A 13,719-nucleotide genomic window follows, 5' to 3' on the forward strand; every position below is an offset into this window, starting at 1 on the left:
AGAGGTAGTTTCAAAAACATATACAGTGAAGTTGTCTTTAAATTTCAAATTTATTACAGAATCCTGTCCCTTTGTGGAATAAAGTATTTGGGATTTGAATTCAAGTTATTCACCCATGTTCCAGGCAGCTATTTTGCTAAGTAGGATATATGATCGGGTTTCAAAGAAACAAAAGAAAAAAAACAATTTCATAAAGTCTACGCCAGACAGCTCATTTCCCCATACAATGGCCTCCTTTCTGGACATTTCTAACATTTAATGTTAGAACACTGTGTGTGCTATGTTTAATACACTGATGACAGAACTAATCCACTGTCAACAGAGAAGTCACCCATATGTTTGGGACAAAGGAAAAAATCTGGACAGCAAGAGGTAAAGGCTCACAGATACTTCTCATCTGAGTCACTAAGACTCCAAAGATGTATAATTTCCAACCAAGTCCAGTTATTCATTTTACACTTGAAAATGAAAATAAGAGGCATGGAAATGATTGGAAAGGCTTCTTGTTTGTTTTAAAGAAAATATTATGAGAGGCACCTGGGTGGCCCAGTCAGTTAAGCGCTCACCTTGGGCTCAGAGTTCGAGCCTGGCACTGGGCTCTCTATCAGCACAGAGCCCACTTCAGATCCCCTGCCCCTCACCTCTCTCTGCCCCTCCCCCACTCATGCTCGCTCACTCTCTTAAAAATAAGCATTAAAAAAAAGAAAACATTATATGAAAATTAAGCAAGTTTCACACACGACGGAGGACCAGAAAGTTATAAAACATTTCTGCCCCATCTTAATCCCCAGTCTTTCTTCTGTGCAGTAATTTTCTCATTTTTAAAACCCTACTACCAAACTTGCGGCTCAAGTAGCAGAGATCTTCAAAGGAAGAAAAAACAAAGGCCTTTTGACCACTCCTTGGCTCCTGGACTGAAAAACAGCTCCCTTGTTGAGATTGTGATAGGAGATCCAGTGGTATAGACTGAAACTCAATCACCCTTACAAAAATGAGAAATTCTGATGACGTATGTACTTCTTCACTCTTTAAAGCTAAAAACAGCTGGTATAAGAATTCGCCATTCTTTCATTCTGGAAACTGAGCTATAGCACCTAGAAAAGCCTTTTACCTTTTTATTTTTTTTTTTTTTTAAATTTTATTTTAGAGAGAGAAAGCACGAGCAGGGGAGAGAGGCAGAGGGAGAGAGGATCTTAAGCAGGTCCCACACTCAGTACAGAGCCTGATGTGGGGCTCAAGCTCATGATGGTGAGATCATGGCCTGAGCCAAAATCAAGAGTCGAATGTTCAACCAACTGAGATCATGGCCTGAGCCAAAATCAAGAGTCGAATGTTCAACCAACTGAGCTACCCAGGCACCCCAAAGCCATTTACCTTTTTAACTAGAAGAATACAGACTAAACAAGCCAACTGTTGAAAGCCTCATCGACTACGCCCTAAGGTTGAGGCAGTCAAACAATACCATCATCATTTAGCAAATGAGCTGTAAAGGCTTCAAGTTGCACTCCAACAAGTGACTGAATGGCCACATAGCTAAAATTCATGGTAATGACTTGTTGTCAGGAGCAAATTTTGATCTATGCCAACAACTAGAACTGGGTCATCCCCGCAAACCTCTCTGAAAAACCTGAGTGCAAAAGCCCTAGGAAATAAACGCACAGATTCAGAGTCACAAAGAACCATGGCTTTTCATCACATGATCAGAACTGCTGTTTCCTCCCTCTTGTGGGCACTAAACAGTTCCACCGACACTGACACTTCCCATATGAAGAAGTCTCGGGAAGCTACAGAGATCTCTTTAAGAAAAGATAACCTTTGGTTCTAAACTCTAAAAAGAAGTCAGTAAGAGGATGAATTTTATGGTATGTGAGATAGCTCTCAATGAAAAAAAAAAAAAAGAAAGAAACCATACGGCCTTTGAATACATTTGAAATGGTCATTCTTTCCACAAGCTGATTAATACTCAGTTTTTTCTGGGGCTTGACTCATTCCGCACTTCAGGGAAGGGGACAGTGTAGACAAGCATTGGAAACCCCTTTACAATAGTTCAATTACAGGTCTGCCATTGCCGACACTCATGAGGATTAAGAATCCTCGTTAGCGGGGCGCCCGGGTGGCTCGGTCGGTTAAGCGTCCAACGTTGGCTCAGGTCACGATCTCACGGTTTGGGAGTTCGAGCCCCACATCGGGCTCTGTGCTGACAGCTCGGAGCCTGCAGCCTGCTTCGGATTCTGTGTCTCCTCTCTCTGCCCCTCCCCAACTTGTGCTCTGTCTATGTCTCTCAAAAAATAAACATTAAAAAAAAAAAAAAAAAAGAATCCTCGTTGGTATTCCAAAAATATATGTTGAGGAATTAACTTACATATCTTAAAATAGCTTTCAAACAACAATTTATACAAACTATGTTACCTCTTCAACTAGGTGTTATTACCATACTTTGATACAGTATGTTAAAAAAATTATCTTGATTGTAATTCTAGCTCAACTCCTGTTCATCAAATAAACAAGTCATAATAAAGAATGGCTACTGGCTTCAGAGTGAGATATTTAAACAAAATGAGTACGCCTAAACTCCTCACAACAGTAAAGTATAAAGTAGTACAAAGGCAATTTCTGGCTAATTATAAGATTTCAATTTGTGCCAAATAAGTTACACTTGTATTGCCAGAAGAACAAAGCATCTGTACAGTTTTTATGTAAATGTACTGAGCAGCAGCAAAGTGTGTTCTTTTCCATCTTAGGATACTATTTCTAGATGTTACATAAGGGAACAGCTCCAATGACACAAAACTGTAAAAGTTTCACAACAATCATGTTCCACAAATTTCTTTTTCTCTCTTTTTTTTTTTTAGTGTTTATTTATTTTTGAAGGAGAGAGAGAGAGACAGAGTGTGAGCAGGGGAGGGGCAGAGAAGGAGGAAGATACAGAATCCGAAGCAGGCTCCAGACTCTGAGCCTGTTGTCAGGACAGAGACAACGAGGGGCTGGAACCCGCGAACTGTGAGATCATGACCTGAGCCTAAGTCGGACGCTTAACTGACTGAGACACCCAGGTGCCCCCACGAATTTATTTTCCAATCATACATGTTATAAATACCAAGAATAACTTCCTGTTATCTTCGAAAAAAGCTACTCACAAGAGAAATGTACTTACAAGAGATAGCAGCAAACTGAACAGGTTACCAGCATGGTGATGATAACTCTAAAAACAAAACAAAACAAAACAAAACATCATTAGATAACCAGCAAACTAAGCAGACACTGCAGGATGGTTTAAGCCTCCATCCCAAGTTATCAAACTGGCAAGGACTGTGCACCAAGAAAAGTGATCTAAATCTGTTCAAACATCAATAGACTGTACTCGGTAGAGGTTTAAGTAATTAACATTTTTATTTAAAGGGATATGTGTCGAGGCCAGAGTTTAGATGGCTAATCCCAAACCCATCTAAACTGAACACAGAAGGCTGCAGTGACAATTAGTTTTGACATCCAAGAAACTTCATTTTTGGTAGTTTTCAATGAAATGACCCTATACTTGTATTTTACTTTACAGGTTTTTTTAAAAACATATTCATTTACTATTTATTGTGACAGAGAGAGAGAACTCGGTGAGTAGGGAAGAGAGAGTCGGAGACAGACAGAGACAGAGAATCCCAAGCAGGCTCTGTGCTGTCAGCGCAGAGCCCAATGTGGGCCTTGATCTCACCAACCATGAGATCATGCCCTGGGCAGAAATCAAGAGTCAGACATTTAACCATTTGAGCCATCCAGCCACCCCAACACTATACTTTTAAAAATATGACTTTCTAGGGGCGCCTGGGTGGCTCAGTCAGTTAAACGTCCAGCTTCAGCTCAGGTCATGATCTCCCACTTCGTGAGTTTGAGCCCCACATCAAGGTGTGTGCTGACAGCTTGGAGTCTGGAGCCTGATTCAGATTCTGGGTCTCCCTCTCTGTCTGCCCCTCCCCCACTCACACTCTTGTCTTTCCCTCCCTCCCTCAAAATAAACAAACATTAAAAAGGGGGCGCCTGGGTGGCTCAGTCGGTTAAGCCTCCGACTTCGGCTCAGGTCATGATCTCGCGGTCCGTGGGTTCAAGCCCCGCGTTGGGCTCTGTGCTGACAGCTCAGAGCCTGGAGCCTGTTTCGGATTCTTTGTCTCCCTCTCTCTCTGACCCTCCCCTGCTCACACTCTGTCTCTCTCTGTCTCAAAAATAAATAAACGTTAAAAAACAAACAAACAAACAAACATTAAAAAAATTATATGACTTTCTAGGGGGCACCTGGCTGGCTCAGTCGAAAGAACATGGGACTCTTAATCTCAGGGTTGTGAGTTCAAGCCCCACATTGGGGGCAGAGATTACTAAAAATAAGTAAACTTTAAAAAAATATCAGAACTGCATGGGTTCACAATGAAAAAGAGGATTCTTCAAAAAAAATTTTTTTAAATAAATAAGTAAATAAGTAAACAAACTTTCTAATGTTGACCTCTCCCCATCTCCAGTCCCATCTGAAAAGTTAAATCTGGATCTCTGGTCAGCTGAATCTCAACATTTAAACAACTGAACTCATGATATCCTCTTCCCAATTCCCTACTCCCCAGAAGCAGCTCTGTCATTTCCACCCATCCCACCCACTCCACAAATCTGTCATCTTTCTGCTCACACCTCCCCTTCACCCTCCATCACCAAATGCTAGAAGATTCAAAACTTTCTTCCTTCCCTTTCATCCTATCACAATCACCTCAGAGTCATCTTTCTAAAATACTCTTTTTTTTTTAAATTCTTTTGACGTTTATTCATTTTTGAGAGACACAGAGAGACAGAGCATGAGCGGGGGAGGGGCAGAGAGAGAGGGAGACGCAGAATCCGAAACAGGCTCCAGGATCTGAGCTGTCAGCCCAGAGCCCGATTCGGGGCTCGAACTCACGGACCGCGAGATCATGACCTGAGCCGAAGTCGACGCCCAACCGACTGAGCCAACCAGGCGCCCCTAAAATATTCTTTTCATCACGTCACTCTACAGCTGACCATCTTTCAATACTCTCCATCATCCATAGGAGTAATTTCCAAAAAGGGGGTCTCCACACCCTACAGAATAAGCAAGACTATCTTCTAGGATGCAAGAAGCAAATATCAGAACTCCCATTTATCTTATTTTTAACTCATCCTTTGAAGTTGTGTGTGTGCATGTGCACTTTCTGTGGTTAATATTGGCACATCCATTCATTCATTCAGCAGATTTCAATGAGAATCCAGTATGTACCAGGCTCTGGGGAATGAGGAGTAAACAAAATGGATGACAACCCCCATTCTGGTAAAGTTTACATAATAGTGGGGGAGAAAGACAACAAACAAGGTAAACAATAAATAAGAACTATTTTTTTTCATGTTTATTTTTGAGAGAGACAGCATGAGCAGGGGAGGGGAGGAGAGAGAGAGAGGGAGACAGAATCTGAAGCAGGCTCCAGGCTCCAAGTTGTCAGCACAGAGCGGGGCTCGAACCCACGAACTGCGAGATCATGACCTGAGCCGAAGTCAGACACATCAAGAACTATTTATTTATGTACCATTAGCATGCCAGATGGTCAGTAAGTGCTAATGGAAAAAACTAAAGCAAGAAAGGAGAATAAGGGTATACAGGGGTTGGAGGCTGTGGTTGCAATTTTTAAATTTTTTTAAATGTTTATTTATTTCTGAAGAAGGGAGAGAGGGAGCATGAGTGGGGGAGGGGCAGAGAGCAAGGGAGACACAGAATCCAAAGCAGGTTCCAAGCTCTGAGCTGTCAGCACAGAGGGGCTCGGACTCATGAGCCATGAGATCATGACCTGAGCCGAAATAGGATGCTTGATGACTGAGCCACCCAGGCACCCACTATGGCTGCAATTTTAAAGAGGGTAGGACCCGGCAAGTCAGTCCTGAAGGAGGTGAGGGAATGTTCCAGACAGGGGCAATAGTGAATGCAGAGGCTCTAGGGTACCAGGAGTTAAAACAGGACAGAGGCCCGAGGGGCTGAGCAGAGCCACGGGAGCCTAGCAGGAAGTGAAGTCAGGGGAGGGGAGAATATAGACAAGAACTGGAAACACCTTCAAAATAGATCAACTGTAGTTCTGCAATTTCTGACACTCAGGAGGATAAAGAGCAGTGTTTTGATAGCTTCTAAAGGAAAAGGAAAGCTATTTGGAGGGATCCGAGAACAGGACTGACAAAATCTGATTCTAAGACAATCTCTCCAGAGTGGAAACACCCTGGGGGGAAAGAGGCAGAGGGAAAAAGCTGAGAAACCAGTCGGGGAGGGAAGTGCAATAATCCCATGGACCAGGCTGATAGCACAGGTAGGGAGGACTGGTCAGACTCCGGATATATTTTGAAGGCACATTTTTCAAAGTAACTGATACATTATGCTTCTAATACATAAATAAGTATGCATGAGAATTTGTGCTACAAAACTTTGCCAACTGCGGAATAAAAATGCTTGAAGGGGTGCCTGGGTGGCGGGGGGGGGGGGTGCTCAGTCAGTTAAACATCCGACTCTTGGTTTCAGCTCAGGTCATGATCTCGCCGTTCCTGAGATCAAGCCCCCACGTCAGTCTCCTTGCTGACAGCGAGGAACCAGCCTGGGATTCTCTCTCCCTCTCTGTGTGTCCCTCCCCTGCTCGCACTCAAGTACGCTCTCTCTCAAAATAAACACAAAAAGTTAAAAATGTGTGAAGATCTACACCATCAAGTCTGGCTCCTCACCTGTCATCAGTTCCCTCCACTCATCCTCACCACTCTCCACTTTCAAACAGCAACCTTTCATTCCCAAACGCAGGGGGCCTCACTGTCCCCCCAAACACGTCAGGTTTACTATTCTCCATGCCAAGCTTTTGCTCATTTTCTTCCATCCCTCTGCCTCAACCTGGAATCCCTGTATCTTCTGTCTTCCCCAAAGACCATTTCAGAGAGCTGAAAACAGCTGAGTCTCTTCTGTGTTACCTGCTTAATAGTTTCATAGCAAAAGCCACCCCCCCCCCCCCCCCCCCGCCTTCAGGGGTGCCTGGCTGGCTCAGTCAGAAGAACGTGGAACTCTTGATCTTGAGGTCATGAATTCGAGCCCCATGCTGGGGGTAGAGATTACATACATACATGCATACATAAAATATCGTCTCCAAATATGCCACTTAGTTGTCGCATGCTGAAGTGTTTAGGGGTAAAGCATCATGATGACTGCAATTTACTTTCAAACAGTTCAGCAAAATTATGTATGTGTGTATATACACACACATACACATATTCACAGATATAAAGCAAATCTGAATGTTACCAATTATATCTAAGTGGTGGTATCCAGCAGTCTCTCTATTCTTTTATGTTTGAAAATGTTCTGTATGTTTGAAAAAATTGGAGCTGACTGAAGTCCCTATGATCTAGCTCCAACCCCCCCCCCCCACACCTACTGCTAAAGGAGCCACTGTGAAAAACCGAAGCTTTTAGAGCATCTGTGGATTCCTGAAGAGAGTGAAATCATAAAAAACATGAATGGTCAGGAAAGCTGATTCCAAACACAAACTTGGTTTCACCTGGCCTTTTTTCAGTGTAGAAAAGAATGAGAACAAGGGGTTTGATTTAGGTTTTACAGAGATTTTTCTGCATTCTGATGTGCTTGGGACTTACAGGGGGAAAGGATTTAACATCAAAGTCTCTCTTCTTCCCTTGTCACACAGCCACCTTTACTTATCTCCTTAACAAAGATATTTTTAAATCCTTGAAATCTGAAATGCTCTCCTGATTAAAAATTCACCTAGTCCTTGAAGCAATCAAACTTCACAGTACTAAAAACAAAACAAAACAAAACAAAACAAACAAAAAAAACCATTTGCAGCCTTTCAGGAGACAAAGGGGAACTACTACTAATTTAGTACTAATATTTTCATCTTAGAATAAGGAAATGGGAACATTGAAAAGTTAACTAAATTGTCCAAGGTCACAGGGATCATCCAGCTAGGAGCAGTGTTTCTCAAAGTGTAATACAGTAACTCCTAAGAGACACTTTGTGTTCTAAGAACTGCTCAATCCTGCCAAGAGCAGGAAACACAAGGATTGGGGTAGAGGCTGTGAATCAGGCCCAGATAACATATCACTAGCAGGTCAAACCTGAATCATGACACTAGGGCTGGAAACTGAGTAGTCCAATGTACTACAAGAAGCATTTCATTACCCTGGATAAGAGCAGCGGCATGAAGTCCCAAGGCTGGGCAAGGGGAGTCCCAAATGGGGGTCTTTGAGAAAGGAGTGGTCATTGTTACCAGCACATTAGTAAACGCTTTTTTGAGTATTTAGGCTGGAGAGGCAGACAGTAGGGTAATGAAATAATTGAAGAAAGAAACACAACAAAGAAGTACTTTCTTGTTCCTTAACTCTAGTAGAAGAAAAAAAGTCTAAGAAATTAAATTTGGTAATACAAATTGTTTTAATAACCCAAGAACTGACACGCTGCATCATTTATTATAGGCTAGAGAGATGACCCTCTATAAATGATGTTATGGGGGGGAAGGGGGAAGGGGAAACCCAATACCACCAAATGACAGAAATTCATCTACCATTTTAACTCTTTAAACAAACTGACTGACTTTCAAGGTAGATATAAGTACCAAATCTAAGTACCCAGACAGCAAATGGGGTTTGGGTCACAAAATATTAAGGAAGTAATGGCATTTTCTTTCCTTTAATAAAGTCAATAGACTTATCCATTCAATGGATAGTTACTGAATGCCTCCTATGCATGCAAAGCACTGTAAAGCCACCGATTTGTTTCAAAGAATAAAGCAAGAGATGGTTGTTTCTGACAAGCTCTGTCTTCAGCCTAAGTTTCATTCCACGTGATTTTGTGCTGAGAAAAAAATGACTAAGAGGCAAAAGAGGAACCAGAAAGAGGGTGTTCCAAAACTCCTACGAAGATAAGGCTCTATCTCATGCTTACAAAATAGATTACAAAGCTCTAATTAACAAAGAAGTCTAGGAGAAAAGTCTTAGTCCATCATTCTAAGAACTTGGTACATTCAAAATACAAGCGCAGGAGCGTTCTCCAAAAGGTATGACGCAGGGGTTTCTAAACAATACCTCCTGCTCTTCGGTAATTGATCTCGCTTTAGATCAGGCCCCAACTACCTGGCGCCCACTAGATGCAAGGCCTGGGCTCAATGTTGCTGCACAAGCTTGTCCTGTGCAACTGCGACAACATGTGAGGCACAAAGGGCATTTCTGTCTTATTTGATCCTTTCCTTTAAAGTTTAGGCAAACGAGGCCTCATTTGAGTGGAGGGCAGGGCTAAAGGGGCGAAGAGTCGTCTAGAGACAAACCCCAACTTCTCCTTGAGTCGATATAAACCTATTTCCGATGCGCCCTCCCCGGACAGGCCCGTGATGGGAACAAATTTCCCTAAAACCCCTTGCCAAGGAGGGTCCGTCGGAAGTCACCCTCATCACCCTCGGCCCGGCGAACACGGAAGCTGCTGCGATAAGACGTCGGGGGGCTGCAGGAGATAGGGGCCTGACTCTGGAGTCCAGGGCCGCCCCAAGGTCTCTGACCGGTGCAGGTCGCCCCCTCCCCCGCCCTGCCTGGCCGGTCCTCGCCGCGCGTCCCTCCCAAGGCGGGCCTGGCGCACTTACCCCCGGTTGGGACCTTTAGGGATGAACCAGGGTACCAAGAAGCCGACGAAGCCCCAGAACACGCTCATCACGATGAGAGGCACCGTGAGGCCGTTATACGCCATGGTTGTCGCGGAACCTGCCAGCCCCTGCCCAGCCGCCTCACTTTGGTCCCACCCGGAAGTGTCAACACCCGGCCGCGTGACCAGCGCGCACACAGACCCGCCTCCCGCGCCCCCACGTGACCCGCGCGCCGGACTCCGCCCCTCCCTAAATCCAGTGCATTTTTTTATCGTGGACCACCGTTTCCCTGCACTAGCCACGTTTTCTTACCTCGAATTACGTCCTGATTTCTTTCTTCACTTAGCAGAATAGATTCTTGGATTAAATAAGAAGTTGGACCAATAATCTTTAACATCTGTACCAACTCTTCAAACACGATTCCAAGCTTTTGATCTGACCAGTAATATGGGAAACTAGGTCATCGTTGTGTATATACTGCTCCCGGAAAACATGCTAGTTAGAAACTCTGTTGTCCTTAAGTTCCAGTCCAAGCACTGCCTTCTCCGAGATCTGTTTCATTCTATTAGTGTTTCTTTTGTGGCCGTGTATCTTAACCAACACTCTAGTAGAGGGCAAACTCCTTCTTGAGGACAGGCACTGTTTAACTGATGGTTGCTCCTCAGGAGTACTTATATGTAGAATGTGCTCAATAAACACTTTGTATAACTGAACTGAGTAGTTAAGGGTGACGTCAGCCATAACTAAATTAGAGAAAAAAGTTTACTCCTTTCTTCCGATTTTTTTCTTAATTTATTTTTAATCGTGGTAAAATATACATAAAATTCACCCTCCTAACCATGGAGGGTAAAGCCCAGTAGCATTAAGTATATTCACATTGCTGTGTACCCAACCTCCAGAACTTTTTCATACCCATTTAACAACTCCCCATTCTCCCTTCCCCCAGTCATTGGCAACCACCATTCTACCTTGTTTCTGTAAATTTGACTACTCTAGATACCTGATATAAGTGGAGTCATACAGTATTTTTCTTTTTGTGACGGTCTTGATTCACTTAGCACAGTGTCCTCAAGCTTAAGCCATACTGTAGCATGTGTTGGAATTTCCTTCCGTTTTAAGGGTAACATTCTACTGTGTGTATTTGCCACATTTTGTTTCTCCATTCATTTGAAGATGGACATGTGAGTTGCTTCCACTTTTTAGCTATTGTGGATTTTTTCCTGTTTCTTAAATAAAGGCAAATATTTTCTTTTAAGTTGATCCCACTAAGTCTAATCTTTTATTATTATTATTTTTTAAATGTTTATTTCTTTTTGAGAGAGACACAGACAGAACTTGAGTGGGTCAGGGGCAGAGAGAGAGGGAGACACAGAATCCAGAGCAGGCTCCAGGTTCCGCGAGCTGTCAGCACAGAGCCTGACGCCGGGCTCCAACTCAGGAGCCGTGAGATCATGACCTGAGCCGAAGTTGGACGCTCAACTGACTGAGCCACCCAGGCGCCCCAACATTAAGTCTAGTCTTTGCCTCACCCTCTTGGCAACTTCTTTTAAAAGCAGGTGTTGGGAAGCACAGGGATGTGGCTCTTCAGACACCAGTTTTGTCTAAATCTGTTTCATGCTCTGTGAAATGAGAAAATTCCTTAATCTTGGTATTACAGTTGTGGGCTAGCATTGGCCAATAGCTCCCTCTATCAGTCAATCTGTCAAACACATTTTATCACCCACTTTAGATAAAAAGTGGTATTGAAGGCCAGGAACAAAGATTCAGTGACCCACCAAATGAAGAAATACTCTCTGCCTTCAAGGCACTTAAAAGTCTACTTCTGGAAATAAGTCAGTATGGTTGAAGGACCCCTGGAAGTCCCTGAGACTCTCCCAGGAGATGTGCAAGGGCCTCTCTATTCTCCAATCTGTGTGAAGCTCAATTTTCTTCCTGTGCTTTACCCAAAACATGTTGCAACACATTGAATGCAGAAGCATTGTTAAGAATCCATTTGTCTTGCATTAAGCCAGACATTAAGGAATTTTGCAAAAATGCAACACAATGTCACTCTTCCCACATTTTCAGATTTTGCTTTGGAAAAGATTTTCCATAAAAATGTTATTTAACATTTTATAAGTTTATTATTGTTATTTTAAAATGAATCTAAAATATGTTAAATTTCTGTTCTGATTTATAATGTAGTAAATAATATGACATAACTCATATGTAAGTAAGATTTGGGGTCCACAATAATTTTTTTTTTTGAGATGGGGGTGGATGGGAGAGAGAGAGGGAGACAGAGGATCCGAAGCAGGCTCTGCACTGACAGCAAAGAGTCCAATGCCGGGCGTGAACTCACAAATCTTGAGATTGTGATCTGAGCTAAAGTCAGATGCTTAACTGATTGAGCCACCCAGATGCCCCCCACAAAAATTTTTAGATGTGTAACAGGTATTTAAATGCATAAACAGGCTAAGTGTCCAACTCTTGATTTCAGCTCAGGTCGTGATCTCATGGTTCACGAGATCAAGCCCCACATTAGACATCAAGGAGCCTGCTTGGGATTCTCTCTCCCTCTCTTTTTTCTGCCCCTCACCCCCTCGTGCTCCCTCCCCATCCCTCAAAATAAATAATTTTTTTTTAATGTGTAAGCAGGTATATTGAGACCAAAAAGTCTGAGATCAACTGCTAAAGGAAAAACCTCCAAGACAATCCCAAAAGGATAAAGTAAACAAGAGCTGACTAAAACGCTCTAGTGCAACCTCGAGGATCCCTTTTCCTAAGCTCGACCTTGTAAATAAAAACAGGCACGCAGAGTCACAAAGCCATGCAGTCATAAAGTTCCTTTCCTGATCTGGAAGCTTGGAGGTTACTGGAGGAGCCGAAAGCCCCAACATGCTTCATAGTTCATTTGCTCAGCACATATGCGTGGGCAGCCACCACTGATGACAGGTTTCTTGAGTGGCAGCCATATGCCACTGAACTAGGTGCTTTGAATTACCTCTGTCATTCAATAGTCATAGCACCTTATGGCCCTTATTAAACCCATTTTACATATTAGCAAAGAGAGGCTTAGATCTGTAATGTGCCCAAAGTCTGTTTTAAGTAACAGAACTGGGATCTGAATAGAAGTCTTTATAGCTTCTGTTCATCCCACTAAGCCATACTGCTTCTCCAATTTCAGACAGTAAGTCAACCCAAAAACCCTGAATTCTACACAGCTTAACAAGACAGAGACATCTAATTCCTAAGATGAGAACTGTGAAAACCCTATTTTAGAATTAGTGGCTCTCCAGCTAGGGGTAGGCGAGGATGTGGTTGACTTAGTTATTTCTTTTTAGAGTTTTATTTTAAATGTTTTTTATTTATTTTTGAGAGAGAGAACATGAGGGGAAGGGCCAGAGAAGGAGAGGGGGACAGAGGATCCAAAGCAGGCTTTGCACGGACAGCAGCAAGCCGGATGTGGGGCTTGAACTCAAGAATCATGAGATCATGACCTGAGCCGAAGTTGGACACTCAACTGACTGAGCCATCCAGGTGCCCCCCAAATTTTTAAGGAATCTCTACACCCATCGTGGGAATCAAACTCAAAGCCTGAGATCAAGTCAACAGCTGCACTGACCAAGCCAACCAGGTGCACTTAGTTATTTCTGAAGACCAAAGAATATATGTTTATGAATGATCATTTATTTTTGAGAGAGAGAAAAAGAAAGCATGTGAGCAGGGAAGGGGCAGAGAGAGAGGGAGACAGAGGATCTGAAGCGGGTTCCGAGCTGATAGCAGAGAGCCAGATGCAGAGCTGTAAGTCACAAACCATGAAATCATGACCTGAGCCAAAGTCGGATGCTTAACGGAGCCACCCAGGTGCCTCAGCCAAATATTTTACTTAATATTTGTGCATGTTTATATTGTAATTATGTGTTCAAACAGTAAATCAACCTTATAGTATAGAGCTATTTACACTTGGATGATCTTTCTCAAGAAGACTTCTTCATAGATCAGACTTCTTTTTTTTTAATGTTTATTTTTGAGAGAGAGAGAGAGGCAGAGCTTGAGCAGGGGAAGGGCAGAAAGAGAGGAGACACAGAAT

General features: G+C 43.0%; 1 protein-coding gene across 1 annotated transcript in view; it reads right to left on the reverse strand.

Moving 5' to 3' along the window:
• Positions 1–9,834, reverse strand: part of ATP6V0E1 (ATPase H+ transporting V0 subunit e1) — a 33,255-nt gene extending 23,421 nt beyond the window's left edge. The window contains exons 1-2 of the mRNA XM_015072695.3: positions 9,648–9,834; positions 3,155–3,202 (exon numbers count right to left, since the gene is read on the reverse strand). Of these exons, the coding sequence (XP_014928181.1) occupies positions 3,155–3,202; positions 9,648–9,751 (152 nt within the window). The 5' untranslated portion in view covers positions 9,752–9,834. The remainder of the gene's footprint in view (positions 1–3,154; positions 3,203–9,647) is intronic.
• Between the last annotated feature and the right edge of the window lie 3,885 nt (positions 9,835–13,719).

The sequence above is a fragment of the Acinonyx jubatus genome, chromosome A1, assembly GCF_027475565.1.
Source record: "Acinonyx jubatus isolate Ajub_Pintada_27869175 chromosome A1, VMU_Ajub_asm_v1.0, whole genome shotgun sequence".
Taxonomy (NCBI): domain Eukaryota; kingdom Metazoa; phylum Chordata; class Mammalia; order Carnivora; family Felidae; genus Acinonyx; species Acinonyx jubatus.